The 18,930-nt window shown below is 40.7% G+C and overlaps 1 protein-coding gene across 5 annotated transcripts in view; it reads left to right on the top strand.

Moving 5' to 3' along the window:
* LOC128657240 (oocyte zinc finger protein XlCOF6.1-like) overlaps positions 1–18,930 on the top strand; it is a 116,072-nt gene that overhangs the window by 24,779 nt on the left and 72,363 nt on the right. For 4 of the 5 annotated variants that reach the window (XM_053711506.1, XM_053711505.1, XM_053711508.1 and 1 more), the window contains one exon: positions 16,268–16,375. The exons of the other annotated variant lie outside the window; for it this stretch is intronic. In XM_053711506.1, coding sequence (XP_053567481.1) covers positions 16,268–16,375 — 108 coding nt within the window. The remainder of the gene's footprint in view (positions 1–16,267; positions 16,376–18,930) is intronic. 5 annotated transcript variants of the gene reach the window in all.

The following is an 18,930-nucleotide window of genomic DNA, read 5'->3' as shown; positions in this document are numbered from 1 at the left end:
AGTTATGAGTTTTATGCTACAAAGTACACTAACACCCATAAACTACCTATTAACCCCTAAACCCTCCCGCATCACAAACACTAAAATAAAATTATTAACCCCTAATCTGCCGCTCCCGACATTGCCGCCACTATAATAAACATATTAACCCCTAAACCGCCGCACTCCCGGCCTGCAAACACTAGTTAAATATTATTAACCCCTAATCTGCCGCCCCAACGTTGCCGCCACTATATTAAATGTATTAACCCCTGAACCTAAGTCTAACCCTAACACCCCCTAACTTAAATATAATTAAAATAAATCTAACTAAAAATTCCTATTTAAAACTAAGTACTTACCTATAAAATAAACCCTAAGCTAGCTACAATATAACTAATAGTTACATTGTATCTAGCGTAGGGTTTATTTTTATTTTACAGGCAAGTTTGTATTTATTTTAACTAGGTAGAATAGTTATTAAATAGTTATTAACTATTTAATAACTTCCTAGCTAAAATAAATATAAATTTACCTGTAAAATAAAACTTAACCTTAGTTACACTAACACCTAACCTTACACTGCAATTAAATAAATGACCTAAATTAAATACAATTAACAAAATCAAATACAAATACCTAAATTACAAAAAAACAAACACTAAATTACACGAAATAAAAAACAAATAACAAGATATTTAAACTAATTACAACTAATCTAATAGCCCTATCAAAATAAAAAAAGCCCCCCCCAAAATAAAATAAAAAACCCTAGTCTAAACTAAACTACCAATAGCCGTTAAAAGGGCCTTTTGCGAGGCATTGCCCCAAATAAATCAGCTCTTTTAGCTGTAAAAAATTCAGTCAACCCCCCAACAGTAAAACCCACCACCTACACAACCAACCCCCCAAATAAAACCCTAACTAAAAAAAAAACAAGCTCCCCATTGCCCTGAAAAGGGCATTTGGATGGGCATTGCCCTTAAAAGGGCATTTAGCTCTATTGCTGCCCAAAACTAAAACCCACCCAATAAACCCTTAAAAAAACCTAACCCCCGAAGATCCACTTACAGTTTTGAAGAGCCGACATCCATCGTCAACGAAGCCGGGAGAAGTGGTCCTCCAAACGGGCAGAAGTCTTCATCCAGATGGCATCTTCTTTCTTCATCCATCCAGCTCGGAGCGAGTCCATCTTCAAGACATCCGGCGCGGAGCATCCTCTTCTTCCGACGACTCCCGACAAATGAAGGTTCCTTTAAGTGACGTCATCCAAGATGGTGTCCCTTAGATTCAGATTGGCTGATAGAATTCTATCAGCCAATCGGAATTAAGGTTGAAAAAATCCTATTGGCTGATGCAATCAGCCAATAGGATTGAACTTTAATCCTATTGGCTGATCAAATCAGCCAATAGGATTGCGCTTGCATTCTATTGGCTGATTGGAACAGTGATAGCTGTTGATTGCCAATAGCTTATAAATGTGTGTTATATTCTGAGATCAGACGTTGTGCTATGTTAGTGAAAGTCAGTTAAACGTTAATCTAGTCCCCCACTATAGAAGGGGCTTAAGCAGACAGAATCTATTACACTTAATTGCTGTGTAAAAGTTAACTGTGCAAGCAAGGACTTTATAATTACAGATAGATTATTATCTTATTAGCTTTAATCTCACAATCTGACATCCCACATATTAACAGGTCCTCTTGTTACAGCATTATTTCTGAATTTATTAATAGCCAGCTGCAAAAAATATTGTTTGTATCTAACTGCCTGATATTATACAAACCAAGTACAATTTTTCATATCTAGATACATGATTCCCAGAGGTGTTATTCACACAACTATACTAAATATTAATATCTAGAGATTTTAAGCAGACAGAATCTATTACACTGAAGAGCTGTGCTAAAGTTGACTGTGGACTTTATAATTACAGATTAAATCTCATAATCTGACATTCCACATATTACCCAGGTCCCCTTGTTACAGCATTATTTCTGAATTTATTAATAGCCGGCTACAAAAGATAATGTTTGTATCTGACTGCTTGATATTATACAAACCAAGTATAATGTTTCACATATAGATACATGATTCTCAGAGGTATTATTCACACATCTATGTTATATATTGATATCTAGAGAGTTTAAGTGTTTTTAAATGTGTATGATTGAATAGTTAAACCAATAAAGATAAAGTATGAATGGTTAAAAATCGTTCCTGTATTATTCAGGGAGAATTTTTTCTAAATAATTGCAGGGGTAAAGCACTCTTTTTTTTTTTTTGTTACAGACTTTGTAACTCATTTATCTATGAGTCTCCTTAGTGCTATATTGCCCCCCTAACAGGTGCTTGTTGATTACAAAAATATTTGGCACCTACCATTGTATAGAGGGCGAACATATAATGTGGGACTTGGTGAGCTGTAATTTGTAATAACACAGGGAATATTACATAATTTAGGTCAGGAGATTAGGGGACATTATAGAATAAACACCTGTAGTTCTGTAGTAACCAAATGTACTGAAAGGAAACTTTGCATTGCGTTGTCTGTCAAAGGGCTGCTTCTATGGGGTAATACGTGAACATGCACATGATATTCTAACTTAGACATTTTGTGCTTGACGGGTTAGCGTGCTAGAGATAACAGTTTACTTTCAACTCATAATACAAGCGCAACTTGACGTGCATAATAAACTTATAGCACAGTTAATAATAAACCAGGAGCGTTAAATAGCGCTCCACTTGTAATCTAGCCCTATATGTGCACTTATCTGTCAATCAATCATATGCACTTTATTGTGCACACCAATAGGAGGCCTCATATGCACCCTGATGGGCACCATAGGCATATAAATAATGCCAGTCTCAGAGCACCAGAAAATATGGCACTAAAATGTTCCTTCAAGCCCAGTGCAAGATCAACAGATTATAATGTTGTACAGACTGGATCTTCCCCTCCTTGATAACACATCATTCTATCACCAGCGCTCTTAAATGAAACATCTGTATATTGATCATGATAGCTCAGTGCCCTCTGGTTTGTGTGAGGTGAGGATAGTGTGGTGTTTAGGGTGTATTTTAGCTGGGTTCTGGTTTCACAGGAGATAAATAGAATAACAGTAGTACTTTCTTGAAGAGCATACCTAGCGTGCATGTCTTGAGAACTATATAGCAACAGTGTTTTCAATAAAAACACAAGTTTACAGATACTGCTTCATATAGTGCTCAAGGTACAACTATTCATTTTGAATTTCATGTCTCATTAAATAAGTTTGTCTTCATGATATTGCGTTATACTGTTTTAGTAGATCATAAAAACATAATTTATGCTTACCTGATAAATTTATTTATTTCAATATATGGGGAGTCCACGGCATTATCAATTACTAGTGGGAATATCACTCTTGGCCAGCAGGAGGAGGCCCTTGGCACCACAGCCAAGCCGCTAAATACCACTCCCCTTCCCACAATCCCCAGTCATTCGACCGAAGGGAAATGGAGAAAAGAAGTAGCACAAGGTGTAAAGGTGCCTGAAGTTTAGTACAAAAAAAAAACTGTCTTTAAAATACAGGGCAGGGCCATGGACTCACCATATCCGGAAATAAATAAATTGATCAGGTAAGCATAAATTATTATGTTTTCTTTCCTAAGATATGGTGAGTTCATGACATCATCAATTACTAGTGGGAACCAATAACCAAGCTAGAGGACACAGATGATTAGGGAGGGACAAGACAGGCAGACTTAAACAGAAGGCACCACCGCTTGAAGAACCTTTTTCCCAAAAGACACCTCGTCCGAGGCAAAAGTATAACATTTGGAAAGAGTATGCAAAGAGAACCAAGTTGTAGCCTTGCAAAACTGATCTACAAAAGCTTCTTCTGTGAAAGCCTGAGAAGAAGAGACAGCCCTTATGTAATGAGCCATAACTCTCACAGGAGACTGCAGCCCTGCAGTCTGAAAAACAAACAAATTAAACTTCTCAACCAGAAAAAAGAGAAGTAGCAGTAGCTTTCTGTAGAAAAAATATGAAACACACACAACAACCAAATTGTGCACACACGTTCCTGAAGAGATAAGACTTAAACACAGGCCTGATACTAACTAGGATCTGACAAAAAAATTACACATCCGCCAGACACTAGTGTAAAAAAAGGATAACGCAGAAATCTGACCCTTTAGAGAACTGACTGACAAACCAACCTCTAGACCTTGCCGGAGAAAAGGCAAAACCCCTAGGAATCCTGACCCTACTTCCAAGAGTAGTCCTGAGATTCACACCAATTAGGGAATTTACGCCATACCTTATGGTAAAAGTTACCAGTAACAGGCTTGCGAGCCTGAATCATGATCTCAAAGACCGAATCGGAAAAACCACGCTTAGACAGAACTAAGCATTCAATCTCCAAGCATCAGAGAAGACGAAAGTTGGAAAAAAGAATGGACCCTGAATTAGAAGGTCCCTCCTCAGGAACAACCACCAAAGTGGAAAAAATATATCTCCGCTAAGTCAGAATACCAGATCCTGTGAGACTATGCAGGACTTTTAAAAAAAACCTATGCTCACTCCCATTTCATACGAGCAATGACTCATGGAAAGAGAACAATCAGACTGAAACCCCAAGCAACCGCCAAGGTATTTAGTAGAGCAGCTTGCTGATCTCTTGACTCTAAACATAACTTGGAAGCATGGCATACTGCCATCTCCAACTCCAGCACCCCCCATGTGAGGGTTAACCTGGAAAAATCCTCCGGGAGAAGCGCCCACTCCCCAGAATGAAAATTCTGACAGCTCAAAAAGTCTGCTCCCGGTATTCACTCTTGAAATGTGAATAGTGGAAAAAACAATGAATGTGAGCGTCCGCCCACTGAACAGTCCACGCCAATCATGGCAAAGGAACTCCAGGTTCTTCCCATGTGGTTAATGTAAACCACTGAGATGACAGTGTTCAACTAGAACCTGAAACCCGGTTAAGACAACTGAGACCAAGCCAACAAGCAAAGTAGATTGCTCTCCACTCCAAGATGGTTAGAGAGAGCAGGCTCCTCCCAAACCCATAGTCGCCAACCCAACAGACTAGCAACTGTTTTCACTATAACTCAGGAAAGTTTCCGGAAGCATGTACCCTGAGACAGAAACTCCTGAGAAAACCAAAATATTCTGGAAAATGCGGGTAACTATCCTGCTACATCTTGTAAGTACCCTTTCTGATCCACAGGGAAAAATCTCAAGTCGATAGATCTAGATCTATCCTCCAAGACAGAACCACAAGATCCCCGGTCCACTATCTGAACATGTCTAACAGCAGACTCTCAGATGGAATCAAGCAAAGGGATGATGTCCCATGAAGCAACCATTAGACCAATTACCTTCATACATTGAGCCATTGAAGGTCAAACAGAAAAGTGCAAAGCGAGACAAGAGGAAAGAATCCTTGATTTTCCGATCTATGGCAAAAATATTTTCAGAAATAGGGAAACTAAAATGGACACTTAGAAAACTACGCCTGTGACTGGAACAAGGGAATACATTTTCAGATTCACTTCCCATTCATGGGAATGAAGAAAAGACAACAAGATATCGGAATGAAAGAGCCTGTTTGAAATATGGCGCCTGAATCCGTATGTTGTCCAGGAATGGCACCACAGCAATTCCCTGACACCTGATGACTGCTAAAATAGCTCCCTCTGGTAGCCGTTTGACAGCAAGGCAAAAACTCAGGGACTTGAAAATACACGTCCCCCAGGTCTATGGTCAACATTGATTGATCCTCCTAGATCAAAGTAAGAATGGAACCACAGGTTTCCATGTGACGGACGGAATCCTGAGATAACTTAATGAGACACTTTAGGTCTACCATAGGACGAAAAATTCCCTCTTTTTCGGGAACCACGAACAGGAAGGAAAAGACTCCTAGACCCTGTTCCCTTACAAGAACTGGTTATCACTCACAGGGCAGAGAGGCCTCAAAACGCACTTCAAAAATGCCTCACTAATATCTGACTTGCAGTTAAAAAGAGAGGTGGAGCCTGCCTCTATGAGGAAAGGTATGAATTCTATGTAGCAACCCTGAGATATTATGTCTGAAGTCTATCAGGAACATCTTGTATCCATGTTTAAAGACACAAAGATAAAAAAAAGCCACGTGGGAGATCCCGGATTGGGGCCAAACTCCTTTAGGTCTAATCATTTTGTCTTATGGTAGAAAAAATCCCTTTACACCCAAATCAAAAATATTACGGTCAGATCAGGACCAAAAAAGTCTTATCCTTGTAAGGAAGCGCCAGAAGATTGGATTCAGAGGAAAAATCCACTGACCAAGCATATAACCACAACCACTCACGGGCTAGCACAGCGAAGCCTGATATCTTGGCTCCCGGCTTAACAACCTGCAAGGTAGCATCAGAAATAAAAGAATTGGCTAATTGAAGAGCCCTAATTCTGTATCTCCTCCAAAGGAGTCTCTACTAATTTAGAATCAGATGAGTCATTGCACCAATAAGATTCCGCACTTGACACAGTGGCAATACAAACTTCCATGTAAGCCTCCAGCTTAGTCCAGTGATCCTGAAAAAAACAGCTATCCTCTCTAGAAATCGTAGTTCTCTTAGCCAGAGTAGAAATGCCCTACTACTCTTAGGCACCGTGCGCCATGATATTTAATGGAGACAGCGACAGGAATAATAAATTATTTGTATTTTTTTTAAACTGGAGACAGAGAAAAACGGAATCCCTGGCCTCTCCCATTCCTGTGCAAAATCTCCTAGCACGGTCTAGAATAGGAAAAACTTCCACAGATAATCCTGGTATTAAATAAGCTTACTAGATTCTTTAGGGTGGACAACGACAAACAAATTGGAGTCACTCCAAAGTAGCGAAAACTTCCTTAAACCATACACAAAGGTGTTCAAGCTAAAATCTGAAGGTCACTACTTAAGCATCAGATGAAGGAATTATACTGTCTGAATCTGAGATTTCACCCTCAGAGGCTACCGACATATCCTCCTCATCAGACCTATGAGGAAAGGCAACCAAAGTAGCAGCAGATGGTACATAAACCTTACTATATGAATCTCTATATTCTTCATGCGATTTCCCATGGTATAGGAAAAAACAGATACCGCAGAAGATACTTGGCAGCAAAATCTGCAGGCAAATAACTCCTCCAGAAGATTGAGAGGAACCGCAGGGCACTGCATGTGACGCCATAAAGGCTTGGGACGTTGAGGAGAAAGCTGTGGAATTGCTTGACCAGCATCATCCTGAGAGACATTAGACTTAGCGACAAAGGAAATTTTGTCTTTACCTTTAAAAATAAATTACATGTAATTGTATAACAAAACAAAAAATAATAATAATAACTCCTAGGTGCAGCAAAACATATTAATCATAGAAGCCTCCATGACAAATGATAGGACATATAAAAAATAGAAATAAAAATAACATTATAATTTAGAGAAACTTAAATATTAAAGTAAAAGGATAAACTCCTATATTTCTAATATGCATCTTATATTATTTCCTTTGCACCTCAGCAGTCAGCTGTAGGAGTCTATTAAAAATTAGAAGGCTTAAGAGTAAAAAAAAGTTAACTTGCTGAGCATACATTTCTACTGCTCACACAATAACAGTTAGGCTAAAACAAACCAGGCAGCAGCGTGTTCCAAAGATGTGAAATATTCACTTACTGAGTTAGACATGGGGCATGTAACCCCTTCGCCAGCATTTTCTATGTTCTATATCTAAAAGAACCTGCTGCAACATTTTAGCTGCAGCAGTGAACGCTGCTCCGACCAGAGGAGGAAGGTCACATGACCGGGTTGGAAGGAGCTGCACCAAGATTTGAAAAAGTGCGCCCTTCCAAACCGGCTTACTTACAGACGCGTCCCTTCAGGTTATTAAGCTGGGAGCTAAGATCTCAGGGTTTTCTATTCTAGCTCGCAGAGCCTTATGGTTAAAACCTTGGTCTGCGGACGTTTCCTCTAAGTCTAAACTTCTGGCTATTCCTTTCAAGGGGAAGACCTTGTTTGGACCCGGCTTAACGGAAATTATTTCTGATATCACAGGAGTTAAGGGTCATCTTCTCCCTCAGGATAAGAGAAACAAACACAAGGGATGACAGAGTAATTTTCGTTTCTTTCGAAATTTCAAAGGAAATTCTTCCTCTTCCTCCTCTAAGCAGGAACCATCTAAACCTGCATGAAAGCCAAACTCTTGGAATAAGGGAAAGCAATCCAAGAAGCCTGCTATTGAATCAAATTCAGCATGAAGGGCATGCCCCTGATCCAGGACTGGATCTGGTAGGGGGCAGACTTTCCTTCTTCGCTCAGGCCTGGGTTCGAGATGTTCAGGATCCCTGAGCAATAGAAATAGTGTCTCAGGGATACCGGTTGGAGTTCAAAACTTTTCCTCCCAGAGGCAGATTTCTTCTTTCAAGATTATCTGCAGACCAGACAAAAAGAGAGGCATTCTAACGCTGTGTAAGAGACCTTTCCAACCTGGGAGTGATTGTTCCTGTTCCAGTACAAGAACAGGGCCTGGGATTTTATTCCAATCTGTTCGTGGTCCCCTAAAAAGAGGGAACTTTCAGGCCAATTTTAGATCTCAAGAGACTAAACAAATTCCTAAGAGTGCCGTCCTTCAAGATGGAAACTATCCGTTCCATTCTTCCTTTGATCCAAGAGGGTTAATTCATGACAACAGTGGATTTAAAGGACGCGTACCTGCATGTTCCCATTCACAGGGATCCTCACAAGTTCCTAAGGTTTGCCTTTTTGGACAAACACTTTCAGTTTGTGGCTTTTCCTTTCGGTCTTGCCACAGCTCCCAGAATTTTCACAAAGGTTCTGGGATCGTTGTTGGCGGTGCTTTGGTTACGAGGCATTGCAGTGGCGCCCTATCTGGACGACATTCTAGTCCAGGCGCCATCTTTACAACAAGCAAGTTCCCACACGTACATGGTGTTATCCTTCCTACGTTCTCACGGGTGGAAGGAAAATTTGGGAAAGAGTTCCTTAGTACCAAACACAAGGGTAACATTCTTGGGAACTGTAATAGATTCCTTATCAATGAAGATTTTTCTGACAGAAGTCAGGAAATCAAAGATTATCGATACTTGTCGAGTCCTTCAGTCTACTCCTCGGCCATCAGTGGCTCAGTGCATAGAGGTAATCGGGCTGATGGTGGCAGCAATGGACATCATCCCGTTTGCTCGGTTCCATCTAAGACCTTTGCAGTTAAGCATGCTTAGGTAATGGAACGGAGATTAAACCAATTTGTCTCCTCGAATACTACTGGAGCTAGAGACAAGGGATTCTCTTCAGTGGTGGTTGTCTCTGGATCATCTCTCCCAAGGAACCTGCTTTCGCAGACCATCCTGGGTGATCGTGACAACAGAAGCCAGCCTTCTGGGATGGGGAACAGATTGGGGTTCCCTAAATGCTCAGGAAGTCTGGACTCAGAGTCTGTTCTTCCTATAAACATTTTGGAGCTGAGAGCGTTCTTCAATGCTCTTTTGGCCTGGCCTCAACTAGCCTCGGCCCAGTTTAACAGGTTTTAGTCGGACAACATAACTTCCGTGGCTTACATCAATCATCAGGGAGGAACAAGGAGTTCCTTAGCAATCACAGAGGTAACCAGGATAATTCAGTGGGCGGAGGCCCATTCTTGTTGCCTGTCGGCGATCCACATCCCAGAGGTGGACAACTGGGAGGCGGACTTCTTGAGCAGGCAGACCTTTCATCCAGGGGAGTGGGAACTCCATCCGGAAGTGTTCTCCAGACTGATTCTCAAGTGGGGTCAGCCGGAATTAGATTTTATGGCATCTCGACAGAATGCCAAGCTCCCGAGATACTGGTCGAGGTCCAGGGACCCCCAAGCGGAGCTAATAGATGCTCTATCGGTGCCTTGGACCTTCAGTCTAGCATACCTTTTTCCCCCGTTTGCGCTTCTTCCTCGAGTCATTGTTCAAATCAAGCAGGAGATGGCGTCGGTGATCCTCATTGCACCGGCTTGGCCTCGCAGGATTTTGTATTCAGATCTGGTGGACATGTCATCTCTGCCACCTTGGAGACTTCCGTTGAGGAAGGACCTGATAATCCAAGGGCCCTTCCTTCACCCAAATCTAGTTTCTCTGAAGCTGACTTTTTTATGACTCGGTCATAGAGACTATGATTCAGGCTCGTAAGCTTGTAACTAGGAAGATTTATCATAAGATATGGCGTAAATATCTCTATTGGTGTGAATCCAAGGGTTACTCATGGAGTAGAGTTAGGATTCCTAGAATTTTGTCTTTTCTCCAAGAAGGTTTGGAGAAGGGTTTATCGACGGGTTCTCTGAAGGGTCAAATCTCTGCTTTATCTATTTTGTTGCACAAACGTCTGGCAAATGTCCCAGATGTTCAATTGTTTTGTCAGGCCTTGGTCAGGATCAGGCCTGTGTTCAAACCAGTTACTCCTCCATGGAGTCTTAATTTAGTTCTTAAAGTTCTTCAAAGGGCTCCGTTTGAGCCTATGCATTCCTTAGATATTAAGTTGTTATCTTGGAAAGTTTTATTTCTGGTCGCTATTTCTTCCGCTCGAAAAGTGTCAGAGCTCTCGGCATTGCAGTATGAGTCTCCTTACCTTATTTTCCATTCAGATAAGGTAGTTTTACGTACTAAAATAGGATTTCTTCCTAAGGTTGTTTCTGATCGGAACATTAATCAGGAGATTATTGTTCCGTCCTTGTGTCCTAATCCTCCTTCTCAGAAGGAACGTCTCCTACACAATTTGGACGTGGTCCGTGCTTTGAAGTTTTATCTGTAGGCAACTAAGGACTTTCGTCAGTCTTCTTCTTTGTTTGTCGTTTTTTCAGGAAAACGTAAGGGACAGAAAGCTACGGCTACTTCTCTTTCTTTTTGGCTGAAGAGTATCATACGGTTTGCATATGAGACTGCTGGACAGCAGCCGCCAGAGAATTACGGCTCATTCCACGAGGGCTGTTGCTTCCTCATGGGCGTTCAAAAATTAGGCTTCTGTGGAACAGATTTGCAAGGCTGTAACTTGGTCCTCTCTTCACACTTTTTCAAAGTTCTACAAATTTGACACTTTTGCCTTGGCTGAGGCCGCTTTTGGGAGAAAGATTCTTCAAGCAGTGGTGCCTTCCGTTTAGGTTCCCTGTCTTGTCCCTCCCGTATCATCTGTGTACTCTAGCTTGGGTATTGATTCCCATTAGTAATTAGATGATCAGTGGACTCATTAAGGCCTAGTTATCAACGTGTCAACTTTCCTGCCTTCGCCGGCCCAATACGCCCGCCTAAGCTCGCCTACCATCGCCGCCGCGGACCTGAAAAATTTCGCCTAAGTTATCAATAAATCTGTCAAAAAGCCGGGCACCAAGTACGGGGCGATGAGCAGCGGACTGTGAGAGTTATCACTCATCCGATCTTGCTGCTCTTCGGCTTTTTTACAGCTTTATTGCTAGCCTGTCACTAAGCACCCACACTAACTACACTGTTCTACCCCCTATACCGGAGCCCCCCGCAACTCAATAAAGTTAGTAACCCCTAAACCGCCGCTCCTAGACCCTGCCGCAACTCTTTTATAAATGTATTAACCCCTAAACCGCCGCTCCCGGACACCGCCACAACCTACATTATACCTAGTAACCCCTATCCTGCCCCCCCTGTACCGCCGCCCTCTATAATAAAGTTATTAACCCCTATCCTGCTGATCCCGCACCTCGCCGCAACTAAATAAATAGTTTAACCCCTAAACCGCCGCTCCCAGACCCCGCCGCAACCTATATTAAACTTATTAACCCCTAATCTTCCCCCCCTACACCGTCGCCACCTATAATACATTTATTAACCCCTATCCTGCCCCCCACTACACCGCCGCCACTGTAATAAATTTATTAACCCCTAAACCTAAGTCTAACACTAACGCTAAACCCCCCCTAACTTAAATATTAATTAAATAAATCTAAATAATATTTCTCTTATTAACTAAGTTAATCCTATTTAAAACTAAATACTTACCTTTAAAATAAACCCTAAGATAGCTACAATATAAATAATAATTATATTGTAGCTATCTTAGGATTTATTTTTATTTTACAGGTAACTTTCAATTTATTTTAACTAGGTACAATAGCTATTAAATAGTTATTAACTATTTAATAGCTACCTAGCTATAATAAAGAGAAATTTACCTGTAAAATAAAAACTAACCTAAGTTACAATTACACCTAACACTACACTATACTTTAATAAATGATTCCTATTTAAAACTAAATACTTACCCGTAAAATAAACCCTAAGATAGCTACAATGTAATTAATAATTACATTGTAGCTATTTTAGGATTTATATTTTATTTTACAGGTAACTTTGTATTTATTTTAGCTAGTTAGAATAGTTATTAAATAGTTATTAACTATTTAATAACTACCTAGCTAAAAGAAATACAAAATTACCTGTAAAATAAATCTTAACCTAAGTTACAATTAAACCTAACACTACACTATCATTACATTAATTAAATAAATGAACTACAAATAACTACAATTAAATACAATTACATAAACTAACTAAAGTACAAAAAATAAAAAGTTACAAACATTTAAAAAATATTACAACAATTTTAAGCTAATTACACCTAATCTAAGCCCCCTAATAAAATAACAAAGCCCCCCAAAATAAAAAAAATCCCTACCCTATTCTACATTAAAAAAGTTCAAAGCTCTTTTACCTTACCAGCCCTTAAAAGGGTCTTTTGCGGGGCATGCCCCAAAGAAAACTGCTCTTTTGCCTGTAAAAGAAAAATACACCCCCCCCCAACATTAAAACCCACCACCCACATACCCCTAATCTGACCCAAACCCCCCTTAAATAAACCTAACACTACCCCCTGAAGATCATCCTACCTTGAGTTGTCTTCAGCCAGCCGACCCACCGATGGAACCGAAGAGGAGATCCGGAGCGGCAGAAGTGATCCTCCAAGGGGCGCTGAAGAAGTCTTCCATCCGATGAAGTCATCTTTCAAGCGGCGCTGAAGAAGTCTTCCATCCGGGCAATGTCATCTTCCAATCTTCTTTCTTCAGGATCCATCTTCATCCCGCCAACGCGGAACATCCTTCTTTCCCGACGGACTACCAACGAATGAAGGCTCCTTTAAGGGACGTCATCCAAGATGGCGTCCCTTCAATTCCGATTGGCTGATAGGATTCTATCAGCCAATCGGAATTAAGGTAGGAAAAATCTGATTGGCTGATTGAATCAGCCAATCAGATTGAAGTTCAATCTGATTGGCTGATTCAATCAGATTTTTCCTACCTTAATTCCGATTGGCTGATAGAATCCTATCAGCCAATCGGAATTGAAGGGACGCCATCTTGGATGACAACCCTTAAAGGAGCCTTCATTCGTTGGTAGTCCGTCGGGAAAGAAGGATGTTCCGCGTCGGCGGGATGAAGATGGATCCTGAAAAAAGAAGATTGAAGACCCCGCTTGGAAGATGACATCGCCCAGATGGAAGACTTCTTCAGCGCCGCTTGGAAGATGACATCGCCCGGATGGAAGACTTCTTCAGCGCCGCCTGGATGATGACTTCATCGGATGGAAGACTTCTTCAGCGCCCCTTGGAGGATCACTTCTGCCGCTCCGGATCTCCTCTTCGGTTCCATCGGTGGGTCGGCTGGCTGAAGACAACTCAAGGTAGGATGATCTTCAGGGGGGTAGTGTTAGGTTTATTTAAGGGGGGTTTGGGTTAGATTAGGGGTATGTGGGTGGTGGGTTTTAATGTGGGGGGGGGGGTTGTATTTTTCTTTTACAGGCAAAAGAGCAGTTTTCTTTGGGGCATGCCCCGCAAAAGGCCCTTTTAAGGGCTGGTAAGGTAAAAGAGCTTTGAACTTTTTTAATGTAGAATAGGGTAGGGAATTTTTTTATTTTGGGGGGCTTTGTTATTTTATTAGGGGGCTTAGATTAGGTGTAATTAGCTTAAAATTGTTGTAATCTTTTTTAAATGTTTGTAACTTATTTTTTTTATTTTTTGTACTTTAGTTAGTTTATGTAATTGTATTTAATTGTAGTTATTTGTAGTTAATTTATTTAATGATAGTGTAGTGTTAGGTTTAATTGTAACTTAGGTTAGGATTTATTTTACAGGTAATTTTGTATTTCTTTTAGCTAGGTAGTTATTAAATAGTTAATAACTATTTAATAACTATTCTAACCAGCTAAAATAAATACAAAGTTACCTGTAAAATAAATATAAATCCTAAAATAGCTACAATGTAATTATTAATTACATTGTAGCTATCTTAGGGTTTATTTTACAGGTAAGTATTTAGTTTTAAATAGGATTAATTTATTTAATGATAGTGTAGTGTTAGGTATAATTGTAACTTAGGTTAGGATTTATTTTACAGGTAAATTTCAGTTTATTTTAGCTAGGGAAGCTATTAAATAGTTAATAACTATTTAATAGCTATTGTACCTAGTTAAAATAAATTGAAATTTGCCTGTAAAATAAAAATAAATCCTAAGATAGCTACAATATAATTATTATTTATATTGTAGCTGTCTTAGGGTTTATTTTAAAGGTAAGTATTTAGTTTTAAATAGGATTAATTTAGTTAATAATAGAAATATTATTTAGATTTATTTAATTAATATTTAAGTTAGGGGGGTGTTAGGGTTAGACTTAGGTTTAGGGGTTAAAAATTTTATTACAGTGGCGGCGGTGTAGGGGGGGCAGGATAGGGGTTAATAAATGTATTATAGGTGTAGGGGGCAGATTAGGAATGTATTATAGGTGTAGGGAGCGGCGGTTTAGGGATTAAACTATTTAGTTGCGGCGAGGTCCGGGATCGGCAGGATAGGGGTTAATAACTTTATTATAGAGGGCGGCGGTATAGGGGGGGCAGGATAGGGGTCAATAGGTATCATGTAGGTGGCGACGGGGTCAGGGAGCGGCGGTTTAGGGGTTAATATGTATAGAGTAGCTTGCGGTGGGCTCCGGGAGCGGCGGTTTAGGGGGTAATAACTTTATTTAGTTGCGGCGGTGTAGGGGGGGACAGATTAGGGGTGTTTAGACTCTGGGTACATGTTAGGGTGTTAGGTGTAGACAGCTCCCATAGAAATCAATGGGATGTCTGGCAGCAGCGAACTTGTACTTTCGCTATGGTCAGACTCCCATTGATTCCTATGGGATCCGCCGCCTCCAGGGCGGCGGATTGAAAACCAGGTACGCTGGGCCGGAAAAGTGCCGAGCGTACCTGCTAGTTTTTTGATAACTAGCAAAAGTAGTCAGATAGTGCTGCACTTGTGTGCAGAACATCTGGAGTGACGTAAGAATTGATCTGTGTCGGACTGAGTCCGGCGGATCGAAGCTTACGTCACAAAATTCTACTTTTGCCGGTCTCTAGCCTTTGATAACTAAGGCGAATCAGCCTCGCCACAAATACGCTGCGGAATTCCAGCGTATTTGAGGTTGACCGCTTGATAACTACCCCCCATTGTGTCTTAAAAAAGAAAAGAAAATTTATGCTTACCTGATAAATTTATTTCTTTTTTTACACGATGAGTCCACGGCCCGCCCTGTGTTTTTAGACAGGTTGTGGGTTTTTGTAAACTTCAGACACCTCTGCACCTTGACTTTTCCTTTCTCTTCCTAACTTCGGTCGAATGACTGGAGTGGGAGGGAAGGGAGGAGCTATTTAACAGCTCTGCTGTGGTGCTCTTTGTCTCCTCCTCTGACCAGGAGGTGAATATCCCATTAGTAATTAGATGATCCGTGGACTCATCGTGTAAAAAAAAGAAATAAATTTATCAGGTAATCATAAATTTTTCTTTTTTTATTTCAGGTGAAAATAATGCTAAGATTTCATGTAAAATGGAACAAACAGAAGATCAATGGCTAAGAAATATGTGCCAATATAGGTACAGCAGCAGAGCAGGAAATATGTGCCAATATAGGTACAGGTCAGTGTATGTGCGGGTGATAATGTAGGCACAGTTGAGTGTACGTGTGTGATGTGTCTCAGGGATGCAGTGCACAAGTGAGTGTACATGTGACATGTTTGAGGGACATGATTCTCCGCTAACTCACTTTACTACATGACACAGGTTGTATTTACTGTTGTGTGTCATTACATGGAATGTTTCTTCCAAATGTGACTGCTAGTGATGTAAGCGCAGGCGTTTTTAACTTAAATTAGTTTTCACATTTTGTTTTAAACAAATTTTTAAAAGTAGATCATGTATATTTAATTATTCTCATTACTGATGTTTTTTGTTTTCAGGTGAAAACAATGCTAAGATTTTATGTAACACAAAACAAACAGAAGATCAGTGGCGAAGTAATATGTTAGAAGCAGCAAAGCAGGAAATATGTGACGATATAACTACAGGTAGGTGTACGTTTGTGACATGTATGCAAGTTACATATCTGGGAGACTCAGGGCACAGGTGAGTGTACTTATCTGACATGTCTGTGGGAAGTAGTGCACAGGTGAGTGTACTTGTGTGACATGTGTGAGGGACACAGGGCAAAGGTGAGTGTACTTATGTGACATGTCTGTGGGAAGTAGGGCACAGGTGAGTGTACTTATGTGTCATGTGTCATATCTGTGGGATGCAGAGCACAGGTAAGTGTATGTGTGTAACTTCTGTTGGAAGAAGGGCACGGGCGAGTGTACTTATGTGACATGTCTGTGGGATGCAGAGCACAGGTAAGTGTATGTGTGTAACTTCTGTTGGAAGAAGGGCACGGGTGAGTGTACTTATGTGACATGTCTGTGGGATGCAGAGCACAGGTAAGTGTATGTGTGTGACATGTCTGTGGGAAGAAAGGCACATTTGAGTGTACTTATCTGACATGTCTGTGGGAAGTAGGGCATAGGTGAGTGTCTGTGGGAAGATGGGTACAGGTGAGTGTACTTATGTGACATGTCTGTGGGAAGAAGGGCACAGGTGGGTGTACTTATGTGACATGTCTGTCAGACACAGGGCACAGATGTGTGTATGTGTGTGACATGTCTGAGGGATGCAGGGTGCAGGTGAGTGTACGTATGTGATATGTCTGAGGGACGCAGGGCACAGGTGAGGGTATGTGTGTGACGTGTCTGTGGGAGAAGGGTACAGGTGAGTTTACTTATGTGACATGTCTGTGGGAAGTAGGGCACAGGTGAGTGTACTTATGTGACATGTCTGTGGGAAGTAGGGTTCAGGTGAGTGTACTTATGTGACATGTCTGTCAGACACAGGGCACAGGTGTGTGTATGTGTGTGACATGTCTGAGGGATGCAGGGTGCAGGTGAGTGTACGTATGTGACATGTCTGTGGGATGCAGAGCATAGGTAAGAGTATGTGTGTGACATGTCTGTGGGAAGAAAGGCACAGGTGAGTGTACTTATCTGACATGTCTGTGGGAAGTGGAGCATAGGTGAGTGTATGTGTGTGACATGTCTGTGGGAAGAAGGGTACAGGTGAGTGTACTTATGTGACATGTCTGTGGGAAGTAGGGTTCAGGTGAGTGTACTTATGTGACATGTCTGTCAGAGACAGGGCACAGGTGAGTGTATGTGTGTAACGTGTCTGAGAGACGCATGGCACTGGTGGCACAGGTGAGTGTTCATGTGTGACATGTCTGTGGGAAGCAGGGCACAGATGAGTGTAGTTATGTGACATGCAGGTGAGTGTACATGTGTGACATGTCTGAGGGAATCAGGACACAGTGAGTGTACATGTGTGACATGTCTGAGGGAATCAGGACACAGTGAGTGTACATGTGTGACATGTCTGAGGGAATCAGGACACAGTTTGTGTGTGATGTGTCTGAGGGGACCAGGGCACAGGTGAGTGTATGTTTGTGATGTATCACATTATTAAAGCCCCTACCCCCCCCCCCCCCCCATGTGCAGTTATAGGTGCTGCACCCGTAATTTAACTGCTATTACAAGTTGTAAGTAAATGAGATTGCGCTTTTGTTAATACCGCTACTGAAAAACTGGTGTTAACCATAGTGTGAATCTAAAAAGTGGCATTAAACACATAAAAATTAACTTAAACTGTCTAAAAAAAAAAAAAAATCAAAAATTTTATTGCACAAATAAGTTATAAGGGTTCAAAATTATGACAGGTCAGATGTTTGAAAATAAACGGACTGAAAGTGTTTTAACAAAGGGATCTATTGGGACACATTTATCTATATTTGTATCTCTTAAAAAAAAAATATATATATATATATATATATATTTATATAAAACACAGGAATGGACCACACTCAGACTGGACTGGGTACACATCCTAAGCCACAGCAAACTCCACAGCCCTGAACACTGACAGACAGCTGCAAAGTTCCCAGCAACCCAGGCAGTTAACCCCTAAACAGCCTGGGTGACAGGCCCGCAGGGAAGCATTACAAACATTATCAACACAACACACAGAAAACCTGGCACTGTGTGCTGTCTTGATTCATTAAACACATAAATATATGTATACAATCGTGTGTATATATATATATATATATATATATATATATATATATATATATATATATATATATATATATATATATTGAGTTGTTTTTGCGATTAGGGTTATGTGAGCTGTAGCTGGGAGGCTGTCGGGATGAAAAAGAGGCTCTATTCAAGTGTAGGGGGAGAAACTGAAGTGCGATTGTTTATATAGCTGATTTTTCTATCATGTCACTGATACATTCTGTCACTCAGGCAATATATGTTAAGATGGTTAAATAAGCTATAGTGAGATTTTAATAAGAAATAGAAAACCCTGTAATAAAGTACCTTATTTCCCCTAATTCGCTTTACTACATGGCATAGGTTGTATTTACTGCTGTACTAATGTAATTACATGGAATGTTTCTTCCAGATGTGACTGCTAGTGTTGAAAATTCAGGCATATTTAAAGGGACATAATACTCATATGCTAAATCACTTGAAAC

Source organism: Bombina bombina, chromosome 4 (genome assembly GCF_027579735.1).
Source record: "Bombina bombina isolate aBomBom1 chromosome 4, aBomBom1.pri, whole genome shotgun sequence".
NCBI classification, from domain to species: Eukaryota; Metazoa; Chordata; class Amphibia; order Anura; family Bombinatoridae; genus Bombina; species Bombina bombina.
This window is presented reverse-complemented; position numbering and strand designations above follow the sequence as displayed.